We start from the raw sequence: 24,797 nt of genomic DNA on the forward strand, positions 1-24,797 counted from the left end.
CTCGCGCTAATGCATTAGCGCGAGCCCGGCTGGGCAGTTTGTCACTACAGTACAGCAGTACTTTTACATGCATAGAAATGCATCGTCGTAGTAAACGCGCATCCTAATTTGATGGCTTCTAATGACGATTCCGCAGCATCATTATCGCAGTTGTTTGCTCAGGGCCTGGAGGTACAACGTGAGATTGAAAATGGTCAAATGAACTCGAGTAGCCGCGAATATCAGGTGAGTATTAATTGCAATGTATTCTAATACTTTAACACACCAACATTTCAGCAATTTCCAAAGCGTTTTATTCATGGCTTTGTGTTTAGAAATATTACAGACTGGGTCTAGTATCCAGATGAAGAAAGGCTGATGTGTGTTAAGTGATAAGACTTTATGCACATATTAAATGTTGTGCCCTTATGGATCCCCATATAATATCAACAGGGGATTTGACCATTACATCTTGTCTCACTCATGAGGCAATTGATAACTGCAGTTTGCTGTTGCAAAATCAATTAATAGGTTGATCAAATCCTCTTTAAATAGGTGGAGGTATAGCAAGAATTTGACGAGCTACTTTGCCCCAATACAGGGGAACTTAACATGTGTTATTCCCTATGACCTGGGGATGGGACATGAAGCATTATAGTTGTGCTGGTATCCTCTCAATAAGAGATTTCCATTTCTTTTTATAACTGGATCCCAGTAAAGATTTCAGTAAGAATGATCTCTAAGATTCATGCTCGGTCATCTCATTAACATCTTGTAAAGGCCTTGTCTCTTTGTATATACCCGAAAGTGTCTAACTAGTAAAGTAGATGGAAACAATAGCCCAGGGTTTTATTTTCATTAGCTAGTACAAATTGCTATACTCACCACTGTGCAGGAACGTGTTAAGAAAGGAGTGGGACTGTTGGAGGATTCCACCAGGATAGTAAACAGGTTGGACCTGTTCAGCAGCAATGAAGAACTGGATGAGGTAGCAACAGCTAATCTCAAGTAAACTACATGTGCTTTTGTTTGTATGTCCTTAAATATAAATTGTTGCACAACTCATGTTTATAACGAGAATATGTCACAAGTAGAAAGATGGAACATTGCTGCAATGCAGTGAAACTCCCCAATTCTGACACCCAATCCAAAACACCAACACTGTTTGCTGCGCCGTTACATTGGAACTTTCTTAAAGCACCCTTTTTTATATGGCCTTCTAGGATAACAGTAAAATACCATCAAAATCAGTTGGTCATAAAGTTTTCCACTGTAATTCAATAATCTAACAAAATTTGTTGGCACCAATGGACATTGGTATATTGTGTGCATATTTAATTCTGCTGCCACAATAGCGCATGGATAACTAAACCACTAATATTTTGTCTATCATAGGTTGACCTTTTGCATTGGTAAAGGTCTCAGAAGCTGTCCTTTGTGAGGAGTAGCGTTGTTATGACACAGCACTTCCAAGTTTGCCTGTTTCTCTTTGTATAATTAATTGTGTCATTAATTGAACATAATATTGATTGAATGTGTGCCAAATGTTACTAGCAACTAAGCTAACTCAAGCTTTCAGCATTTCTCGCCAAGCTACAATCGTGCTTCATGAGTTTAGACAACTGCATGGACATTTCTTGCTAGGACATTCATGAATACAGCTGTCCTGTTCAGTGCTAATGATTCTTATACTTTTGTAGCTTCTTTATGTCACGAACCACGACACTTTGTTGTTACATCTCAACTTTATGATACATCCTTCTACAGGCACTTATGAGTCTCCCAGTATATATATTATGAATACATGTTGCTTAACAGATTTGTTCCTTTATGAGTTGACTGTCATCTAGGTACCTGTTATTGCCAGCTCTCCTGGGGGATCTCACACTACAGCTGATGGGAGAGGAACGAGTTGATGTCCTACGTAGAGCTAGAGTAAGTAGCCATGCCCACTTTTGATCACATGATACACATGAAGTGATGTACGTAGGTGTATGTGGCAGACTACCTGCAAAGGTGTAAAAGCTATTCTATAACTAGTGAGGTGTGTTTGTGTGTAGTGTAGTGTATGATGTGTAGTGTGTGTGTGTGTGTGTGTGTGTGTGTGTGTGTGTGTGTGTGTGTAGTGTGTGATGTGCATGTGTGATGTGTAGTGTGTGTGTGTGTGTGTGTGTGTGTGTGTGTGTGTGTAGTGTGTGCGTGTAGTGTGTGCGTGTGTGTGTGTATGTGTCACTCTGTGTGTGCGTGTGCACATGTGCGTGCATGTGTGTGTGGTGATCCACCCCCAGGGAATTTTCCTTTGTTTTTGTTTTTTGGTACTTTCTAGGAAGTTCCAACAGCAACCCAACCTGTAGCAACAACAGGACAGCAAAGCTTTGAACAGATGACTGCCACACGACAAGCCAAGATTGCTCGCCAACAAGCTCTGAAGGAAACAAACAATAAGTTAAAGGTACTAAATAAGCAGAAATAGAGCAATACGTCTCCGTTTATTTTAAAAAAAGCAAAGCATTAAGGCTCTCTTCTTAAAGCTGGCAACTATGATACACATTAATTACTCAAATATATGGATTGAAAAAGCAAGATGCCAAATATTTACCTCTCCTATTTACCTTTGCTTGCCAGAGAGGGTTTCTGAAGTGTCCAGAAACTGGTCAAGCAAAATCGAGATACCCTAATAAAGCAGTCACTATAAAAGAGCAGTCACCCTAATTGCTCTCAGAAACTTCAGAGGGTCCAACTTTTTCCGGGGGTAGGGAAAGGGAGAAACTCCCCCTATACCTGGCACACTTTGCACACTAGTGTAATCACTGGTATCCCTTCCTTTCTGTCCTGGAGTCACCCATGTTTTTATCGTATTTTGTATTTGAGTTTGGTAGAAGTAATTACACACTCCATAATATTTTTTGAAGGTCCATAGCAACATATTTTGCTGTAAAAATTTTGCATTTAAATTGTGTGTGTGTGTGTGTGTGTGTGTGTGTGTGTGTGTGTGTGTGTGTGGTGTGTGTGTGTGTGTGTGTGTGTGTGGTGTGTGTGTGGTGTGTGTGTGTGTGTGTGTGTGTGTGCGTGTGTGTGTGTGCGTGTAATGGAACTCTGTTGAACTCTCTGAAATGTGTACACCTTGATAATCAGGATACATGTCCATGGTCACTGTTTTCTTTTCACTGAAAACAATGGATCTGCATCTAAACAACTAGATTTGTAAAATGACTGTTCAATATTACTAGAGTATTTTATTAGTGATGTGCGTTCCTTTAATGAAGTTTGTTTAGCTGAATGCATTCTGTAGGAACAAAGGTGTTCAGATAATTAAGGACTTACTAGATTTTATTTTCAGGAACTTGATCGCAGACTTTCCAGTGGATTACCTGTTGATGAAGATGTCCAGGTGACGTTCTGCAGTACATCACACCCCTGTTATCACATGATCCATTACAGCGGGAGCAGACACTGTTGCTACTGCAGTCCTGGGTCTACAAGTGTCTTGATCATGTGATCAGTATTGATAGTGAGTGATGACATCATTTGACATAATCACAATAATGACAAATGGATCGACTGTTCTATTAGAATATTTTGTAATCTATTACACTTTCATTTGTATCCTCATTCACTAGTTACTGCTTATGCCTGAGGCTTTAATATATAAATAAGTTCATAGCAAAGTAAGGAACATCTGGTTGGAAAAGTTAACGAATGGCTATATATATATATGTATCATTTCTGAACTAAATTGTATTGCTTCAGTACTGTAGTTTAATAATATTTGTTGTGCTACTACAGAAGAGATGGAAATACTGTCCCACATGGAACAGATGAAGAAATCAGGAGTACCTCCCAGACCTGAGCCAGTGGCAGACAAGGTATGTATTTACTGTGTGAGTTCTACATGTACATTGAGGCTCTTTTCAAAATCCTATTTGTGTGTGTAGTACAGTGAAACTTGTGTGTTCAGGACACCTTGGGACCAACCAAAAAAAGTGTTGTCAGTTTCCTTACTAAAGGCCATTACTAGCTGTCCATTTTAAAGAGGTGTGCATGTTTTCAAGTGTCCACAGTAACAGGCTCAGCGTACACAATGATGCATTGGTAATACTAAGTAGTATTGGTGTAGAATAATTTGATCAAATATATGAGAGAAGGGTTTTGTGTAATTTGACATTTTGTATATTAGATGTCAATAGCACACTTTATAGATGTTCAATCTCCTACTTGCATATTTATTCCCATTTTGTTTTCTTCCATACTTTTTACATTCTATACTCCATAAAGTGTTCTCTATTGTCCAGCTACCATTCAAGCCGATACTCATCACCCGGGAGATGATAAAGAGTAAAGTGTTTGGAGCTGGTTATCCCAGCCTGCCCACTGTCAGCTTAGAAGAGTTCCATGAACAAGAAGCAGCTAGGATCCAACAAGAACTAGAGCGGCAGAAGTGTGTGCGTGTGTGTGTGTTACCTGTTCTTGACTGCCTGTCCTGGATTCTGATCCAGTCCCCAACCCCCATGGGAGACACCAACTCACCTAGCCAAGGATGCTGGGTAACCTAATAGGCAAGATGAATGAATTGATTCCCAAGGAGGGTGTGGACCACTGACAATAGCAGGGACCCCTAGAAGCATTGTATAGACTGTGTGCATGGCATTGACTAGTGCTCTGTGACATATCGGTAATACCGTTTATCGTGATAAATTATCATAACCGATTATCATACCGTAACATCCTTTGATGACCAATATATCGAAATACCGGTATATCAATGAATACCGAATACCAGTATATCTGCTTTAACCCAGCTAGCCTTTGGTGTTTAATTACCCAATTTGTTGATGGTTTAGCGGACATACCCTAAACAAAAACTTGAGGTTCTCACATTACAACACATGCCTACTTGTACTATATTTTTTATTTTTGGGCTTCATAGTAGGCCCATGAAATGATGCAATAGTTACAATAACAAGCTAACTATATATCGATATACTGCAATATTTTCCTGTTACTAATACTGTGTATTCAAATTTCAATACCGCCGAGCACTAATGTTGACCCTGTTGCTGGCTTGCAAGGCTAACTCAAGGGCACTGCCTGGTCTCCACCACATGGTCAGGGCTCGGCTTAACCACACCACCACTCCACCAAAGCAGTCTGTTACCAGGCTCACCACGAGGACTTTGGTAGCATGGACACACATACACACACAAAGCAAAGCCTTCAGCTGTCGTGCTAGCATGATCACACCTATCCAGTGGACCAGCACTGGGACACCTGTGTGCTACTCAGGTGCTAGGAGTCAGCTTAGGCAAATTCTCCTGGGGCAGGACTAGTAACCCGCAAGAGGCTACATGTATCATGTCTCACAGCTGCAGGTGAAGGTGTGGGTACCCGAAGTCCTACTTGGACCTTCACCTGCTGTGTGAGACATGGATGGATAGTTGGCATTTACTTCCCCATTAATACCAGGTACCCATTGATGTTACAGCTGGGTGGAGTGCTTCACCAGGTCACCATTTAAAAAGCTGGATAGACTGGAGCAGTGTGTGCGTGTGCGTGTGTGTGTGTGTGTGTGTGTGTGTGTGTGTGTGTGTGTGTTCCCACATTTCACTTAATGGGTGAGGTCTGGGTGGGACCCGCACCTTTACATGTGATATGTGAAACGGCCTCCACGATAGTCTTGCCCCAGAGGATTTGCTTACAATGACTTTTATAGAACCTGAGTAGTGCACAGCTATCCCATTGTTGTACTGGGTAGATGTATACATAATGACTTATGGGAGGCATATTGATCTTACTATGTGTACATTACTTAGAGCTGCTGCACAGAGTAGTGGTTGTCATGGTGATGATGATCATCAGTCTAGTGACGAAGATGATGAAAAATTACAACGAGCACGAGCATTTGATGAATTTAAAGATGGTAATGTTTTTGTACTCTGTGTGCTGAGAACACTAACACTTCATATAGAGCATCGGAGAGGGGAAGGGAACAAGAAGGGTAAAGGATGAACTCCTCTTTTCCAACTGGCAATATTATGTGATATCATCATTGTTGTATTTCATTTAAACTCTTGCATGAAGATACATAAGAATACTTAATTCGTTGTCATACTTTACAGCATATATAAATATTTATTTTATGCCTGTGACCATAACGTCACCAAATATTTGCATACAACACCAAATATTTGCATACAACACCAAATATTTGCATACAACACCAAATATTTGCATACAACATACAGACATAGTGATTTTCTGTTCCATCTGCCAAAAGTAAAATTCCTCCAGGGGATTATGACTACAATGTTTCATGACTACTGTTGGTGATGAATCAACCCCTATATAGTTTCTGCAGGTATGTGGTATGTAACAAGTTATGGTAAATGGAATGACAAGTTTTTTGCCTTCAGATTGTCCATTGTTATATGTGCGAGGTGCTTACTAGTCTTGCACAGCCAAACCACTACCTTTTCTTTTGTGTGTGGGCGTTCCCACTCACACATACACACAAAAAGGTAGTGGTCTGTCTATGTGAGACTAGGTGCTTACCACCAGCCCAGGGAACCAAAGTGAGTCGTTGAGTTTAATATCCTAAAGTAAAGCGGGACAAGCTGAAAAAAAGCCAACCCCAGTGTAGCTTTGATCCCCATACAAGATACTGGCCAAAGTGCCACACTCACAGGGAGTATATACAGTGGAACCTCACTCCATTTATCCAAATTCTTGGTAGCTGCTCTATTAAAACAGGGACTGTTCTATTAGGGTAGTTGAAATACAAAAATCTACCAATGTTCTTTATGCTTATTTATACACAGTTTCAGAGACATGGACTTATGGACCACCCCTGGTCCCAAGGGGCTCAGATAGCTGAGGTTCCACTGTACTAAACAAGATTTATGGAAACATCTTCAGATTAAATATTGTACTTGTTTACAGTAGTTGAAGAATCCAGCTATGTATTGCTCTCCAAGCTTATTTTTCATATTGAAGATTATCCACCACTTATTTTCACAGGATCATACATTAAATCGTGTAAACTCATTGTAGCATTGCTTTATGACAAGAACAAGCATGCCCTTTTATTATACCAGAGTTTGGCATTTAGCTTAAACTTTTAGTATGATGTGACAGTCTATCAGTGTTGTTTCATTAGCTACTTATCATCAGTATGTGTGTGGAATATAATCTTTAAACAAGCTGTAGGACCAGGTGTCCTGCAGACCATCAGCACTTGTGCTGTAAAGCCTTGATAATAAATAAAAATATATATACATTGATGGTGTTTAGACTGCCCCTTTTCTGTTACACCTTTCTAGCTATAAGTCTAAGTATTTGAAATTTGGTTAGGTAATCCTAAGGCTGCAGCACATGTTGCTGTCAGACCTTCAGTGCTGGTCACTATAAAGTGTTAATAATAATAATGATTTCTTTGTAAGCATATGAAACTTGTTCTAAATTGGTTATCATAAATTTGAAGTGTGCATTCATGAATGGTCTATATACTTAGCCACCACTTTCAGTGGAACAATAAGAATGCTATTTATGAATGAAAGCTTTGCAGGTCACAAGAATGCCAAAGTTACCTCACATGACTTGGTTATTTGCATACACTGACATCAGTTGAAAATCGAAGACGTATGTTCTTGTATCAGTGTCAATAGTGCACTACAGTAGTACTATATGGTAGTGGTCATAAAGGTTTGAGCTTTTTGCCCAAATACTGCCAAAAAACCAGCCTTCTGCGATGCAGCTTGCCATTTCAGCCCTATCACCATTTAATTTTGCAACCAGGAAGTAGTGGCTTTGCAGTAATCTATAGTGGTAAGATTTATCATTGCTACAACCCCAGTTTTGTATATACACATATATATACTTCAGTATTGATTTGAGCACTTGCAAACTCAAACTGTATCCCAGACCTATTGTCTGAAGTATGTATATACAATAGTTGTGCAACCAATATTATTAGAGAATTCTTCACAAGGGGCTTATACCATTTACATATTATATAGTTAGACATCGAAACACATAGCTCTATGGAATTTAGTAACTTGAAAGGCCCCCCTATGTTGTGGTACCTAAGTGAAGAGCGAGGGTGTTACTACAGGCTGAGGGTTTCTAAATTCCGTGGAACCCTGTGTTTTGATGTTTAAGCCACAGCTCATTGTTGTACCTTCACAGTAGCATCGTCCAAGCCCATTACACCTCCCTGGAGTCCCTGCAACTGTGACTCAATTTTGGAAAATCAGTCTTTTAATATCATATTATGTGAAACACTTACATGTGTCACCACTACAGCACTTATGCACCTGTTAAAATATTTCACAGAATTTCTTGTAATTCAGGGAACTGACTACTGATGTAAAGCTGAGTATATGGAAGTTTGTCATGTTATTCCAGTTGTAAACTGTGACATTAAGGCTGATTTTCCAAAATCCAGTCACAATTAGTATGGTACTTGCTGTCCAGTTAAACGCCCATGCGTTGCCAATGTTACAGGCAAGTAATTGCTATGTTTTGCCTGTTTTGTATTGCCTTAGTGATGGGGATCTATTGAGACATAAACAAGGGATCTACAGGATGTAGATACCTGTAAGTAGCCAATGAAATTTGAGTATTTCATCTTGCTGTGGTCTAAATATGATATTAATTTGTAAAGTCACAAATTAAGTGACATTATAATATTCCATGATATTACATCTTTTTCATACTTGCCTATTTTTAGAAAGCCACATCCCTTTTTCACAGCTTGGATAAGGTATGTATGTAACTTATTCCAGTTCACTATTAACTGACAGCTTCTATCAATGTGTCTTATGACATTTTTAGGCTCTCAGAGAAAAAGCAGCTGAAGGCTGCTAGCTACAGTGTATATTAAGCCCTTTGTGATCTGTGGTAAACACTAGTTGCAGGTTTCTTGCTGTAACAAAGAAATTGTGAGGATAGCCAACCGACTGCAAAATTTACATCCCTGAAATTTGTATGTACATGTTATGATAATGTATCTATAATATGCGCTTTATAACATTTATAACAATACCACGCATTTGCATTGACTATGAAAGTGAATTTGTACATAAAAGCATGTATGTGAGAATGCCATGAATGTGTAGCAACTACACTGCGCTGCTTAAAATTTGCCATACAATTATCATCAGTAATAGTCAGATTCTTTCTCACCTATAGTCATACCTAAAACAAAATGTTAGAGAAGTTTACATGGCTTGTTCAATGTTCATAGCATAAAATTTAAACCGAGACAAATTAGAATAGCTAACTGACTGAGGTCGTTCTAGTGCTTAACTAAAAATCTTGATCCTCGAATAATAAAAGATAGCACAATGATATCACCTTGATACACCTGATCATCACTATAATATTCTGAAAATATGGCCTAAGGGGTCATTGGTTACACAAAACTGTAGTTGCATGAAGCCTAGTGGCAAAGTCTTACTAGTACAGACTTATAGGGTAATTGCTTAAACTTACGCAATTCAACTACAATTTCGTTGAATGAAGGTCTTTTCAGTGGATTTTCCAACCAAGTGGTTTCCATTAAAGTGAACCTATAAAAAAATTCACAATTCATGAAAACCTATATGTTAGTAACTAAGGCTAAACTGAAGTACTAAATGAAGTAAAATGCCATATATATATATAGCCAAACATTTTTGAGGGATGAAATTTTTACAGAAAAGTGTATTTTGTGTTCTTTTATTCATGAAATCCCAATGGACAATCAAACATGTAATGTACGATAATATTCTCACAAAGCCGTCATCACTCATGGAATTTGCAAATATTTTGTTTCTTGAATTTTTTGGCTATACGGTATGCTATTATTGCTTTGGATACTCACAAGTTTCCTTAGTTGTCATGCTCATTAAAGTTCCCATATTGTGACATATATGTCACCATATAACTGTGTCTGAGATTTATTTTTTAAAATCCTTCAACAGAATAACAAACAATACAGCTGTAAATTTTAGACTATTGTACAGTATGGTAGAAACCGTACATTAAGTTTGCACTTTCTCACAAAGAAATATTTGCTAGAAACCAGTCTCACAATACCTTCATGGCACCTTAGGTATAACCAAACACAAAATATGACCTGAAACACTTTCATTAGTTGCTATATACAAAATTAAAAAAAAAATTTATACTGCCTGATTGACTGACTGACTGACTGACTGACTGACTGATTTACTGATACCTTCAGACAAGCATAACTCAATAACAGCTGGGGCTACAGGCATGATTTGTTCACTGTTCAAATTTTCCTGATTTACAGTACAACATTCCTTCTTGGCTGCTCAGCTCTTTCTGTTAATGTTAGTTACTTTTACATTCATAGATGCACCCTTTTTTACAGCCAAGTTGTTTTTTGCCAACATGGTGCAACCTACCATGCCACTTCCTCTAGTTACTGTGGTGCACTAACTATTAATATACAGCTACTCATTTGTGGTATACACACACCTCATACACTTACAGTTTAGGTGGACACAGTACTGGTTTACTTAATCTCTTTCCATCAGTCAGAACATTTATCATATTCTTATTCTCCATACCAGGGTAAGGTGTCCTGCCCAGTGAAAATATCTCCCAACAAGTGACCCCATATGACCACTACATGGTAACATCAAGTACAAGTTAGTTTCATAACAAAATAACAGTTGTGGATTATCATTATGCAAATCTCTAGAATGGTCTTGTTTACTCCCAGAATCTCTAAAGTATCAAAGTTTGAGTATATCTAGCTACAATTCTATTCTTTTCTCATTTGGGGGTTTGTACATTGTTATTAACTCCATACTATGTTCATCATTTGTAAAGCATTAAGTGAATAGACCTATAGACTTAATAGCAGGCCAATTGTCTCCCATTTATAAAGAATAAGCAAAAACTATTTACATACCACATCAGTTTTTTCATCGAAGAACTGATCCAATATTGACTCTAATGCCATCCACTTTACTGGTAACAAAGTTTGCTTGTCAGCTCTGTAATACTCACTAGAATAAACATCTTTTGCTAAACCAAAATCTGCCACTCTAATACTGTGATGCTCATCCACCCTATATCAGCAAACAAAAAGGGACATTTATACTAATATAAAAAAAAGTGAAGTAACAGCAGTGATGTGGTGCCTTAATACATACACAAAATCATTAAATGTAAACAATACCATGCACTATTGTTTCTAAACTTAACCAGTGCATTAAGTTAGGTTTACAAAATATGGTATATATTTGTGACCGGATTGCAAAAAAAATATAGCTAAGTATCTTTTTCACACACAAAATTTGACCCATATTTTGAACTTTGAACTTCATAACTTTTTCACTACATATAGCTAGCTACCTGTCTGAAATTTTTGATGAGTGAAGCAGGCTACAGAGTCTGGTTATATTTTGATACGAAGAGCAGCATAATCAGTGTAGCTAAGGAGTCAACTATACACCACTTTATTTGCTCACATGTAAAATGTGTGGAAAGGTACCTTTTCACAAATCTGGTCACATTTGTTTATTGATTATCTTGTTCTAAATATTGTCTTCTCCAAGTCAACCATTTATAACCTATCAACAGAATGTATTTAATTATTGACTATTAGTACTAATGCAAAGCAATACAATGTCTTGGGAGTTGTACACTAGAGTCACAGAAGATGTGTAAACTAAATTTTATGACAAGTACAAACTCATACTTAGTTTAAACCCGCAAGTAAACTGTAGAACTATTGACAAGGCACCCAATTTTATTTCATATGAAACACCACATTGTTTTAAGCTCATTAGTAATTGTATATTATATACAGCATCTTTTGTTATTTCTTCCACACATAATGCCATGACAACACATAACTACAATACTGCTTATACATGCAATTTCTTGCAGCAAGGTCTCGATGGATAAATCTTTTGCCTGATAAGTACTCCATTCCTTTGGCTATCTCCAGACACATGTTCAGCAGTGTGTGCTCATCAATACTCTATGAGGTAAAGTGTATAAATACATCATCACAGAAGAAGACATCCAAGTTACATCATTATACTCATCAATCTTTGTTGGTTCTACCCTGTTATACTTCAAGAAACTTCTCAAGTCACCGTTAGCCATGAAGGGTAGTACAATTTTAAACACATCTTCATCATCAGGGTCTACACACACTCCCAGTAATGATAGTACATTAGGATGATCAAACTGCTTCATAACAGTTGACTCTGCCACCAAGTCTCTTATTGAACTTAAACTTGACACTAGAAGACACAAAATAACATACAGTGGATTCTCCATTATCTGAGTACCTCTGTGCCTACAAATATGCTCAGATAAGTGAATTTGCATGGATAACTATACAGAGTATTAATCAACTACTCTATTAGAACATATAGTAAGTGTCAAAATACTCTAATAGAACAGCTATTTGCATATAGTGCTGTTCAGCAGATAACTAAGTGTCTGGACAATCAAGTACCTATACTGTATATATTTAACAACAAATAACTGTTTCAAGGGATATGACTGAAATGCATATCACTTATGGTAGACTGCACAGCATATATTTTATCCTGAATTATAATTACCATTTCCTAGTAGAAAGAACAATTAAAGATAGTGTTTGTAACATACCATACTGTGGAGCAAAAGGATGTCACAGACTCAACATTTAGGTTGCCAGAGTGATAACATGCAATGCAGATCTTACTGAAGCAGCCATGAAGCAGAGCAGACTAGTTTGATGACACAGTGAGCATGCAGTCTAGGTGGATAATAGTAACAGAACTGACAAGGCACTTGAAATTAGAAATTAGCTCACCGTTAAGGCAAGGATTGCATGCTAAACATGGTTAATACAACTGTAAACTGGGTATATTAGTTATATATGAAATGTAACATACATTCTGCAAAATAACTAAGTGACTCAATTTCAGGGGCAAGCTAAAGAGTGAGGGGGCCATCTTCGGCAAGAAAACTTAGTACATAGCATAGAGTTTAAATTACACAACCGAACATGCATGCATCAGCATACATGCATTATTCCCCTGAGAGTTAAGTACTGAGATTCTTATTCCACTATGTGAAAAAGATCAAGATGTATAGTCTAATAGAGCAAAAGTACTTTAATATAAAATGTCATATATTTACATCTCCAAAGATATTATTATCAAAGCATGGAGCCATGCCCTCCTTGGTCTCCAAAATTCCTACCACCTATGTCCAGTTCTATAATTATCCTGGAATGTATCAACAATCTTACTTTTCTTTACTTTGTTGACAGTAATCACATGCAATTTATGTGTAGTCAAATGGGTACAGCCTACATAGTCTCTAGATGAAGATTTTAGCATGTGGTAGATGTTATTAGACTTTGTCAGCTGCTAGGTCAAACTCCTAAATTCTATGTAAAAAAATATGTGACCGGATTTTTGTGAAAAGGGGTCTTCCACACACATTCAATTTACCAACTTTGACAATTCATGCCTTCAGATTAGATGACTTGACATTGGGTCAGTAGTGAGCACCAACAAAGCTGAATGGATGGAGAAAATTGCATGTTTATATGCTACTTGAACACTAAGTTATAATCTCCCAAGTTTATAGAATTGGATGTGTGTGGAGATCCTTTTATGCAAATCCAGTCATGTTTATTGACCATGCACTTTTGATTCTAATTTCCTTGGTGTACACTTTCTAATGATGATATTATAATCTAATCCAAAACAGCCAAGCTGTAAAAAAAGAGTGCGGTCCTCAAAAAGGCTATGGTAAAAAGATGTGAAATCCAAGGTGGCAAGTGGCACCAAAATTCACCTGAATTATCATTATTAAAATTTTTACCATTAACCTACCATCACAGCCATTTCTTGGCTGCCACCTTGGATTTCACATCCTTTTTCACCATAACCTTTTTGAGGGCTGCGCTCTTGTTTTAACAGCTTAGCTATTTTGGATTAGATTTCACTTCTTTTCGTATTTGTATACCCCAAAGCCGACCTATGGCCGGCTTTGGGACTCTTTTAACCTATCTTTTTTCATTACCACAGGAAGAAGAAAAGATGAAGCAGATGTTAAATACTTTAAATATTTCTAATTTTATCAGTAAAGGTACAAATTATATATATATATATATATATATAATATGTATATTTATTACGGAATTATCTACATGGTGGTTTCTTTGTAACTGAACACTCTACAAGGTGATTTCTTCTAGCTGATGTCTCTACACGGTCACTTGTTTGTAGTTGAACTCTCTACATGATGGTTTCTTTGCAGCTGAACTCTCTTCAATGTAGTTTCTTTTAGCTGATGTCTCTACAGGGCCATTACTTTGTAGCTGAACTGGTTTCTTTGTAACTGAACTCTCTACAAGGTGACTTCTTCTAGCTGATCTTTTTACAGGGTGATTTGTTTGTAGCTGAACTCTCTACAAGGTAACTTCTTCTAGTTGATCTCTGTACAGGGTGAACTGTTTGTAGCTGAACTCTCTACAAGATAACTTCTTCTAGCTGATCTCTTTACAGGGTGATTTATTTGTAGCTGAACTCTCTACAGGTGATTTGTTTGCAGCTGAACTCTCTACATGATGGTTTCTTTGTAGCTGAACTCTCTACAAGGTAACTTCTTCTAGCTGATCTCTCTACAGGGCGATTTGTTTGTAGCTGAACTCTCTACATGGTGGTTTCTTTGTAGCTGAACTCCCTACAAGGTGCATGACTTCTTCTAGCTGAACTATCTCTTTCCGTATATAGTTGAACTCCCTGCAAGGTAACTTCTTCTAGCTGATCTATCTATCTACAGAGTGAATTGTTTGTTACTGAACTCTGGACAGGGTGATTTGTTTCTAGCTGATCACTTGAATCTCTTCAGAGTGACTGCTCTATTAGGATGACTGCTCTATTAGAGTATCTCGATCTCGCACTTGCTACACCAAGTTGGATTTCGTGTTATAACTCTGTGGCTTTGAGTCTGATTCTTCTACACCATTGAAGAGCCTTTCTAAGATGATTACTCCATCTGGGACAGCGATTTACCCCAAGTAGCTTTTCTGGTAGGTGTGACAAGTAGTCCTTTTTTATTAGCTAATCTCGATTGCATAATTGTTACACACTGTTGGTTTTTTTGTTTTATCTTCCTGGTTTTTAGCTTGGTTTCTTTCAAACCACAAAAGGTTTGAGGTTCAATAGTTAACCTATTCACCCACCAATTTTCAGCTTCTTCCCATAAGCAGTTTACCCTGTAGGTGTGACAACATATTAGTGTTATGTTTCATGAATAATCGCTAATAACTCTTTGCCTGCTTATTGTATTCCAGCCAAAGTTGGTACCGAGATGCACCGTTATACCCCCCTTCTGTGTGCCAAATTTCAAGGCAATCATATATGTGTGCGAAAAGAGGAAGAAAAATAAGAAAAAAACAAAAAAACCAAGAAACTAAGCCAATTTTTGAAGTCGCACATGATATCTCGGGAACGCCTGAAGTGATTTCGCTCAAATTTAGTATGTGGGGTACTGAAATTGGCGGGCGTGTCCACAGCAAAAATCGTCTTGTTTCATCAAGGCAGCACAGAGCTACGGAGGTGCGAAAATTGCATTTTTGTCCTTCCTGTCAATATACTCACTGGTGTTGTGCGCTGGCTTCTTGGGCCGCACGACACACTACCGTGTGTCTTGATACAGTGGCATCTCTAGTGATGGTGTAATTGTAGGAGTAGTTGCTGCTATATAACAGAGAAGCTGAATGATAAGAGGATTTTAAAATCCTAATAACAAAAAGATGCCCTGAACAGCTGTTCAGAAACCTTATGCCTCAATATCAACACAGGCACCATCTTCACTACTGATTGGCAGTGTGCAGTGTGAAATTATCATCATTCAAAGGCTGCAAACTAGGCTTAATAGCAACATCATGGCAAACTTTTTGGTTAAAAGTGAGGCAGTGAAGTCACAAATCTCATGATGTAATGATGTCTTGAATATACTTTCTTGTAAATATCTACTTATGTACATATTACAAGATTTACTTGTTTATAAATAGCAAAATTTCTGACTATACAGTGGAACCTCAGTTATCTGGACCCACTTATCCAGACCCCACTTATCCAGATCCTCAGTTTACTGAACTACGGAAATGACTGCTCTATTAGAGTAGTGACTGTTCTATTAAGGTAGTTGATGATACTAAAAAATTAAAATGTTCTTTATACTTATTTCATACAGTTTCAAAGATATGGACTTTTCAGACTTATGGACCACCAAGGTGTTCGGGTTCACTTGAATTGGTTTTGGCATGATGTATTGTCTTGTCAAAAAGCAAGGTAGAAGGTTAAGTGATGAGGTGTGTATGTTTGGCATTTGTGACTGGATTTTGGAAAATCACCCTTATGGGTGCATTGTTGATAGAGAAAAACGTATTTTAATAATTTAAAGCATTGTTACTCACCAGCCTTGGCAACTATACGCCTGGATTTTTCACCAAAGATGGAGCAATTCACAACCTTTAAGAGCACTTAGTGGCCAAGGTAATCTTTGTAGAGTTTCCTGCCATTTTAGATAAGTTGTTCACCAGTGTTGCTGTATTATGAGTCCTCAAGAGGTGGAGGGTGGGAGTGGCAGGGTGGGCAAGAAACAGACTACAAAATGGACGAGGATGGTAACTGAAGGCACCAGACCACAAAATAGCCCATCAGAGGCAGGAAATAGACTGAAATCTCACAAAACAGACACACATCACACATTCAGCTTCCTGCTCGTCTGTCCAGAGTGTGTGAACCCCCCAAAGCACTTCCCTGTTGTTCACAGACCTGTACAGATGTCTGACATGGTTATACAGACCACCAGAAAACAGTTTACGAAAAGCAGACTCGACAAGTTGAAGGTGAGTTTGATATGGAAATTGTTAGCCTGATAGTGCAGCAACTTCATGCTGGTGTTATCTCATCCTTGGCTCTAGCACCCATATGGTTGATTTTGCTAAATCCAGTCACATTTTTGTAAGCTTTGTTGCATTTGGTAATGCAGCCGGTATTACAATTACTGTAGTAAAGTCATTTATAGCACTATAACATCATTTGACACACACACACGCATACACACACACACGCGCATGCATGCATGCACATTCATACATGAAATAGTCTTTATAGCAATCGGCATCATTGATTCATCTGGTAACTTCAAGTGTCCTTTGTGCACAACTCCAAAAGCTCCTAACACAATGTACATGTATACTTTATCAATTGATATTGAAAAGAAATGGTTACCTTTTCCTAAAAAGTCTTGCTTTACAATGTTCTCCACAGGGAGAAGCACATCAGAAAATTTTTCTTTTACATATACCAAAATTTCTTTCATCTCCTTAAGGTTTTTTAAATGATGTTCCTCTTCAAAGTAACAGTACATTTATAGCATAATTAGTAAATATACAGTTTCATACCACTTCTGTTCTTTAGAGTTAAAATTGACGATTCCAACTGAAACATTGTCAAAACTGGTACCATACTATTATTTAAAATATAGTGTGTAAACCAGTAACACTTTTAAGCAAAAAGAAAATCAGTAATAACTTAACCCCTCACTGCCAAATTTGTGGAGGCTCCAATCTACTGCTTCTAAATTGCTAAACCATACATTATAATTCTACAAAACTATATATATATCAAAATACTTACTATAGAACAAGGAATTTGATTATTGAATTGTTGTTTACACAATGGCATACACAATGGCATACACAAAGCCATTATTATAATGCAAAAATCGGCTGGGCAAACACATATAATATTTCATAACTTATCAGTCTAGTGCCATTTATAATAAACATTGTGAACCTGTTGATAATCGAAGTGATTACCTCCAAGACTGGTTTTCAGGTGTTTCAGCAAGTGCGCATGCACACATATCAAGAAGTTTGCAGACATTTGCGATACTTTTGTACATGGCAAAAATGCCAGCTGAAACAGGCATGTCCAATACATTTCGATTCCAAAACCATTAAATTAATTGTTGTATACCGCCCACCTTGTGTCTGTTTAGTACTTTTCCAGGAGTGATAAGTGTAGAGCAACTCTCTGTGAAGCCAAAAGAAGACCAATTCACAGAAATTCTGGTGCATCAGAATAGCCTAAACTGATCTGGACAGGTGTAGCAAATTTTTCTCCATATATTTTGTATTGGGCATTTCGTGGGCATGTAATAAATGGCATAACAACCCGTGACACATGATAGACACTTTAGATTCTGGAACAGATTTGGAAAGAGCAATGAATATCAATTAAATTGAACTATAGCAGAAGGAAATCAGAGGAAATTTAAGTGCATCATTTTTAGTGTTGTAACAATTCCCACTTTTTAGGAAAAACTGATATCCGATATTCTTTTACCCTACTGTATTGATAGTTAACCGATACCTGATTGTAGGTCTCTACAAGCTACACTTGTATATATACATACTTCACTAAAAGTAGAGCTAGTAAAGCCAACGCTGTGAGGTTGTACACTTACCTCAACTCAAAGTTGCTAGTCTGACAAGTGGGCTAGGGCTCCAACCATCACTATTTATTATTGTGCCAAGTTACCACAAAACATCAACAAATTACCTAAGTACATGCCAGAGCCTTTGACTCCAGCCCTCCAGTGATACTGCAGCTGCTAAAGCTGAATGAACTAATAATCTGCTGGCCACAGCCTATTACAACCGATTTCCGATTATGGTAAAAACACGCAGCTAATTATCAAGTTCTACCGATTACCGATATGAAAGGAAATACTATTTCAATGTTTTGACACCCATTAACCTTCACTACATTAGTGCTACAATGAAACAAAAGCATTGTGAATTAGTTCTGCAGGTTAGCTTGTGAAAATTACAGTGTTTCTGTGATTAAGCACAATACGTCCATTCCATGTAGCAAACTTTTTCATATGCGTATATGCACAAGGCCACTGATCTGAGCCATATAAAAGTAGCAATCTACCACTCTAGCCTATAAAGATCATGGATACAGGGTAAACCAAAAATGGAAATAGCTTGAAAATTGGTGTGCACATAGGCTGACCATCATAGCATTGTCTTTTGATGGTTCAAAAAACAATAGAATTTCATCTACAGAGTTATAAAGCAAAAACTAAACCAAGTGTAAAATCATAGGATTGAGATACTCTAATAGAGCAGTCACCACAGGGTAAAAAAAGTGCACAAAAACGTCAAAAAACTTACCAGGGTTTGAACCAGGGACTTCCATATCTAATAATTCACATCCTTAACTACTGAACCACTGCTATGTTGGTTGATCACCTCACATAATTTTATAAATGAAAACTTATTATTAAAAGTCCTCAAAAATGTGCGGTCTATTAGAGCATTACAATAATGTCAACAAAACTAATATTGAAGTGAAACATGCAATACAATACACATTTACAAGTCTGTCTTCAGTAATCATTATTGTGTCTGTATAGATCAGAAAAAATGTGCCTAAAAGCAAACCTAGAAGTCAGCCACAGGCTGGTTTTGGGGCCTTATAAGTACAAACGAAGTGAAATCCGCACAAAACCAACCAAGCTGTGAAAAAATAGTGCGGCCTTCAAGGCTTAGGTGAAAAAGTTGAGAAATCAAAGGTGGCAACCAAGAAATGGCTGCAGTGATATTAATACTTAACACTGTTAAAATTTATTATCACTGCCATTTTTGATTTTGCAACTTTTTGCCCAAGCTTTTGAAGGCCGCACCTTTTTTCACAGCTTAGCTGCTTTAGTGTCGATAATACTTTTCTACATATGGAGTACATAACAAGCAAAACATACTTATGCACACATGGTAATTTGATATATATATACCTGGGTTTTTCTTTCCTCTTTAGCCATCTTGCTGCTACTATAATCACTATTCCCACTACTCCTAAAATCACAATAAATCCTCAGCAGCAATTCCACCAATGACACCTCCTGATATTTTGTTTGAACTAATCTCATTTGCTGCAGATTACAAACAGAAAATGAAACTGCCATGCTTAGCTATATAAAGTGACACATGTAGTGGTATGTGCTTGTGGCCAAGTGTTGGCATGCAACAGACTAGTGTTGTATATTTAAAAAAAAACATTGTTTATTTCAGCAGGTGCAGACCATTTTTATATCCTTGGAGTGGGCTTATGCAGCAAGTTTAAGCTAAATCAATCCAGCAATCTCTGAGGTACATGCCTTCAAACCTTGCTTTATTTTTTATATTCTTTTAAATCATTTCCTTATCTTTTCTGTTTACAACATGCAAATAACCTGAACATGTATATCTGGTTTATATGGCAATTGCAACATATTAGAAATCATATAACATATAGAGAAAGCATTAGTAGTTACTTGAAAGTAACAACTATAATCTGCTGTCAAACCTACATAAAAAACATACGCAACAAACAAAACAAACACAACACTAACTGAGTGTTGGTATAAGCTATCTAGGTAATTAAGATGTGTGAAAAATTTTATGTGGCACACGTACGTTTTCTACCCAGTGTGTTATGCAAAAATAGAAAGCTCAAACCAATAACACCTATACATTATCATGCACAGCAAAAGGCACATCAATTATGGGCACTTATTTACAATATGGTAGAAATTAAGTTTATCCTCATGAGCCAACTTTGGGGCTTCCATTTTACTTGTTTTTTTTTTCTATACTGCAGGAAGAAGAAAAGGCTTTCAATTTGTATGGTCTGTTTGAATTTCATGTAGCAAAAGTTCTAAAGGGTGATTTGTTTCATAGCTGAACAGTCTACAGCATGTCTTGTAATGTAGCTGAACTCTCCACCGAGTGACTTGTTAGGTAGCTGAACACTACACACTGACTTGTTACATACGTAGCTGTACTCTCTACTGGGTGACTAGTAACATAGCTAAGTTCTTTACAGAGTAAAATTTTTGTAGCTGAACTCCCTTCATGGTGACTTGTTTGTAGCTGAACTATTTATAGGATGACTTTAAATGTAGCTGAACCAGTGTTGGGAATAATGCGTTACTAAAGTAATGTGTTATGTAATAGTTATTACATTTTGTGATTTCAAGTAATATAATGCATTATTATTCATAGTCTAGTAATATAATTTAAATTTCTTTCAAGGAACCCACAGTTTGTTATATTAGTAATGAAAGTAATGTGTTATTATGTAACGCGTTACTATTACAGTTCGTTAGCGACATGTAACAATATTCATAACACATTACCAGGTCCAATTAGTGTTACTCAACAGCTTAATGACTGCAATAATCTACTGTCTCGATCCCCTATAATAAAATTATCCATATTACTTCACACCTCAGACAACTGGTCACGTGATTTGCCAGCAATGTTTAGGTATGGTTGAAGAGAGCATCTCCACATAGGTGCAAGGAGCCAGTAGTGATATTTACAGGAGTGTTTACTATATACTAGCTCAGTAACTAACATACAAGGTGTAGCGAAAGGAAACGAGGTGTATGCATGGTCAGAGCAAAAGTAACTTAATGTAATATATTAGTTACTTTTCATTTGGAGTAATATGTAACTGTAACTTATTACATTGCCCAAAAGTAAAGAGTAATATGTAATATATTACATTGACAAAGTAACTTTCCCAACACTGAGCTGAACACTCTAATAGGATGACTGCACTATTAGAATAACTCAACTGCTCACTGGTATTTACATTACAATTTTCAGTTCATCCCCTTTAGCGGTTTGTCTGGTAGGTGTAATAACAAAATAATTTTTCCACGAAAGTAGTGTTACTTTTTCAAAAATTGGACATAATTCTCTTGTTATTTACCTGATCTGTATGAAAATGGGACTATAAATGTATTGAGTAAATTGATTAAAGCAAATGTCAATTTTTCTAAAGTGTGCAAAACAAGATTAAGAAGAAAAATATGAAGAATATAGGATGAACTTTAAAGATGTATATATCTGTGATGGCTGGGAAGATTTGACTTGAATTTGAAATAGGAGGTACACTATCCTGAGGGAGTTTTCACAGCAAAAATGGTTAATTTCAGTTTAGGTACTATCAAGCTATGAATGCAGGAGTTTCTTGGTTTCCATAATACACATGCTTGTCTGTCACATGCCTGCATACTGGCTGTACTGCTCAGGATACATTTAGTTATGCACTTTAGAAACAGTTTTTAAACCAATGTAGAGTCCGCTATAGATGGACTCACATTTGTGCTAGTTAGTTGCATGGGTTGAAATGTGTGGGTGAGTGTGTCCACCCATCCCTGAAGGTCTGGCTATGTCACTGGCCTGCACTGAATGTACATGACCACATGACACACTATCGGGTGTCCTGATTTCTTAAAGCAGTTGTATATAAGACAGCAGGTACGGATGTATCACAGTTGCTTACCTACACAACTTGAGTTGAAAGTACTTCCATTTGGAGCTTTAGTATCAGGGGGACATGTGACACACTGTAAGCTCCTCGGTAGTGACTGGTAAGTATCAGCAGGACACAGTGTACATGGTGACAAGCCAGTAGTAGAGTATGAACCACGAGAACAAATATCTACATGAGAAATATCATAGGATAAAACCGGGGGGGGGGGGGAGAGGCAAATAGGAAATCTGCTAAACTTTATTTTACCATTAACTATTTATTGTCAATATATATTGTCTGGTAAATTTGTTAATCTTCACATACTGATTCACCAAACTATAGTCACACTATAAACTTTTGTTGTTTAGAGGTAGTACTTGGTGGCATCTCTAGTGAAACCAAGAATAAGTTAAGATGATAAGTTTGCTCTCAAAAGCTTCAGTAAAAGATTGCTATGTTATGTGTAATATAATCTGAGCCACAATAATTCCTGTAGATCAAAATAATTCTTAGGATCATATCATAGTTTGCTGTACGACACACTATTGTGCTCTTAAAGAAAGTAAACAGTTGTAAGGCACCAGTATCACAGTTGCTTACCTACACAACTTGAGTTGGAAGTGCTTCCATTTAGAGCTCTAGAATTAGGGGGACAGTTGACACATTGTGAGCTCCTCGGTAGTGACTGGTAGGTGTCGGCAGGACACAGTGTACATAGTGACAAGCCAGTAGTAGAGTATGAACCAGGAGGACAAATATCTAAAAGTGAAATATCATAGGATAAGTATACACACACTGTAAATAGTGACAAAAGCCTGGTGGGGCAAATTGAAGGAAATTAATTTTGCTAAACTATATTTTACCATTAAACTTTACTACTTCACATGCTGATTCACCAAACTTTAGTCACAATAAACCCTTGTTGTTTGGAGCTACAAAGTACTTCGTGGCATCTTTAAGATGATAAGTTTGCTCTCAAAAGCTTTAGAAGGTTACCATGTAAATGGCAAAAATGTGCAATATAATTTGAGCCACAAAAAATCTTAAATCAATGATAATTCTTAGAATCATATCATAGGATGCTATACAGTATTGTGTGTCTTGATTTCTAAAGAATATAAGAAGCAGTTGCAAGGCACCAGTATCACAGTTGCTTACCTACACAACTTGAGTTGGAAGTGCTTCCATTTAGAGCTCTAGTATCAGGGGGACAGTTGACACACTGTAAGCTCCTCGGTAGTGACTGGTAAGTGTCAGCAGGACACAGTGTACATGGTGACAAGCCAGTAGTAGAGTATGAAACAGGAGGACAAATATCTACATGAGAAATATCATAGGATAAATATACACACACTGTAAGTGACAAAAGCCTGGTGGGACAAACAGGAAATTTACTAAACTTTATTTTTCTCATTGTCTGCATGGTAACTTTATCCACAGCAAACCACTTTACATGCTGATTTACCAAACTTTAGTTACACCAAACTTTTGTTGTTATAGTACTATGAATGTATATAGTGGCATCTCTAGTGTAACATTGAGATGATAAATTTGCTCTCAAAAGCTATAGATCTATTTTAAAAGGTTGCTTTGTATAATATTCTGAACCACAATAATTGTAATTTTGTCTTTCACCATAGTGTCCATTGCACTATTATACAGCATGGTAGTATATAATATTAGGGATTATAGTGGTTTGGGTTTTCATCAGCATTGAAACCAGGTCGGGCAAATTTTTTTTTTGGGCCCACTTTTACTTAGAAAATTTTTCACATTTTGTGCACTTACCGTTTTTGCCGGTTTGTTTTATGGAAAGCCAAATTGGTTTGACCAGATCTTGGACCAGATTGAATATCAGGTTGAATATGGCATGGAATGGCACATTAAAATCTATTCCTCAAGCGATGTTTTGAACTCTACAGAAAACTACGTAGGTGAACATTTCCCTCCTCAACAAGACATGTTTTCTCACCGGCAACACACAACTGTGACAAGATCGATTGAAGCCTGAATGACTAAAGCTGGGAATGAAGGCTACTACTCGTAAGGTAGTGAGTACTATGAACCTGATGTACATGGTGTGACAGTTAAAAATGCAATTATTTGCTTTGAGACTGCACAATTGAGTGTCTCAGTTTAGTGGATGTCAGTCATTGAATCCAGCTACTCAGTAGTTGGTATTCTGGTTTCAGGGGTGTCCAATTAGAACAGTCTGTGCTTTAATCGGACACCTCTACATAGCCATACTACAGTGAAACTGCTCTAATCAGACACCTCTGTAATCCAGAATACTTCTATAGTTTGACACTGTTTGTTGCATCAGCCATGTAACAGAGGACTTGCACGCATGAAGCAACGGCTGCTAGGCGGACATGTTTCAGGACAACTTTCTATGGCGCATATTGCCAGAAACATATAATTAATTAGACTTACCAGAAACATATAATTAACTTTGCATGG

The 24,797-nt window shown here is 37.3% G+C and overlaps 2 protein-coding genes and 1 long non-coding RNA gene across 3 annotated transcripts; 1 reads left to right on the forward strand and 2 right to left on the reverse strand.

The window, feature by feature from the left end:
• The first annotated feature begins 20 nt into the window (after positions 1-20).
• Positions 21-6,125, forward strand: LOC136268239 (immunoglobulin-binding protein 1-like). Its single transcript, XM_066063520.1, has 11 exons — positions 21-225; positions 875-987; positions 1,830-1,914; positions 1,970-2,023; positions 2,306-2,431; positions 3,320-3,370; positions 3,421-3,490; positions 3,766-3,845; positions 4,272-4,417; positions 5,790-5,896; positions 5,945-6,125. Exons 1-11 carry the CDS (start codon positions 112-114, stop codon positions 5,983-5,985), a joined length of 987 nt encoding a protein of 328 aa, XP_065919592.1. The 5' UTR covers positions 21-111; the 3' UTR covers positions 5,986-6,125.
• A 2,860-nt stretch (positions 6,126-8,985) lies between these two features.
• On the reverse strand, positions 8,986-17,367 carry LOC136269075 (tyrosine-protein kinase receptor UFO-like). Its single transcript, XM_066064538.1, has 8 exons — positions 17,253-17,367; positions 17,118-17,198; positions 12,031-12,245; positions 11,868-11,977; positions 10,901-11,060; positions 10,475-10,611; positions 9,469-9,545; positions 8,986-9,171 (listed from the first exon to the last, which is right to left on the reverse strand). Exons 1-8 carry the CDS (start codon positions 17,341-17,343, stop codon positions 9,134-9,136), a joined length of 909 nt encoding a protein of 302 aa, XP_065920610.1. The 5' UTR covers positions 17,344-17,367; the 3' UTR covers positions 8,986-9,133.
• Positions 17,368-17,425: 58 nt separating this feature from the next.
• Positions 17,426-22,396, reverse strand: LOC136269076 (uncharacterized). The gene is made up of 3 exons (XR_010707211.1): positions 22,368-22,396; positions 19,828-19,965; positions 17,426-17,490 (listed from the first exon to the last, which is right to left on the reverse strand). It is a non-coding gene; the product is annotated as an uncharacterized lncRNA (long non-coding RNA).
• Positions 22,397-24,797: the final 2,401 nt, after the last annotated feature.

Source organism: Dysidea avara, chromosome 10, assembly GCF_963678975.1.
Source record: "Dysidea avara chromosome 10, odDysAvar1.4, whole genome shotgun sequence".
NCBI lineage: Eukaryota > Metazoa > Porifera > Demospongiae > Dictyoceratida > Dysideidae > Dysidea > Dysidea avara.

What these genes read in the sequence shown, in the direction of transcription:
- LOC136268239 (XM_066063520.1), top strand. Translation starts at nt 112, where the DNA reads ATGGCTTCTAATGACGATTCCGCAGCATCATTATCGCAGTTGTTTGCT. An exon ending in CTGAGCCAGTGGCAGACAAG is followed by an intron (nt 3,846 to 4,271) that starts GTATGTATTTAC and finishes TCTATTGTCCAG; the next exon opens with CTACCATTCAAGCCGATACT. An exon ending in ATTTGATGAATTTAAAGATG is followed by an intron (nt 5,897 to 5,944) that starts GTAATGTTTTTG and finishes CACTTCATATAG; the next exon opens with AGCATCGGAGAGGGGAAGGG.
- LOC136269075 (XM_066064538.1), bottom strand. Translation starts at nt 17,343, where the DNA reads ATGAAAGAAATTTTGGTATATGTAAAAGAAAAATTTTCTGATGTGCTT. An exon ending in TGCTATAAAGACTATTTCAT is followed by an intron (nt 12,246 to 17,117) that starts GTATGAATGTGC and finishes TGTGTCTTCTAG; the next exon opens with TGTCAAGTTTAAGTTCAATA. An exon ending in AGATTGATGAGTATAATGAT is followed by an intron (nt 11,978 to 12,030) that starts GTAACTTGGATG and finishes TTTACCTCATAG; the next exon opens with AGTATTGATGAGCACACACT.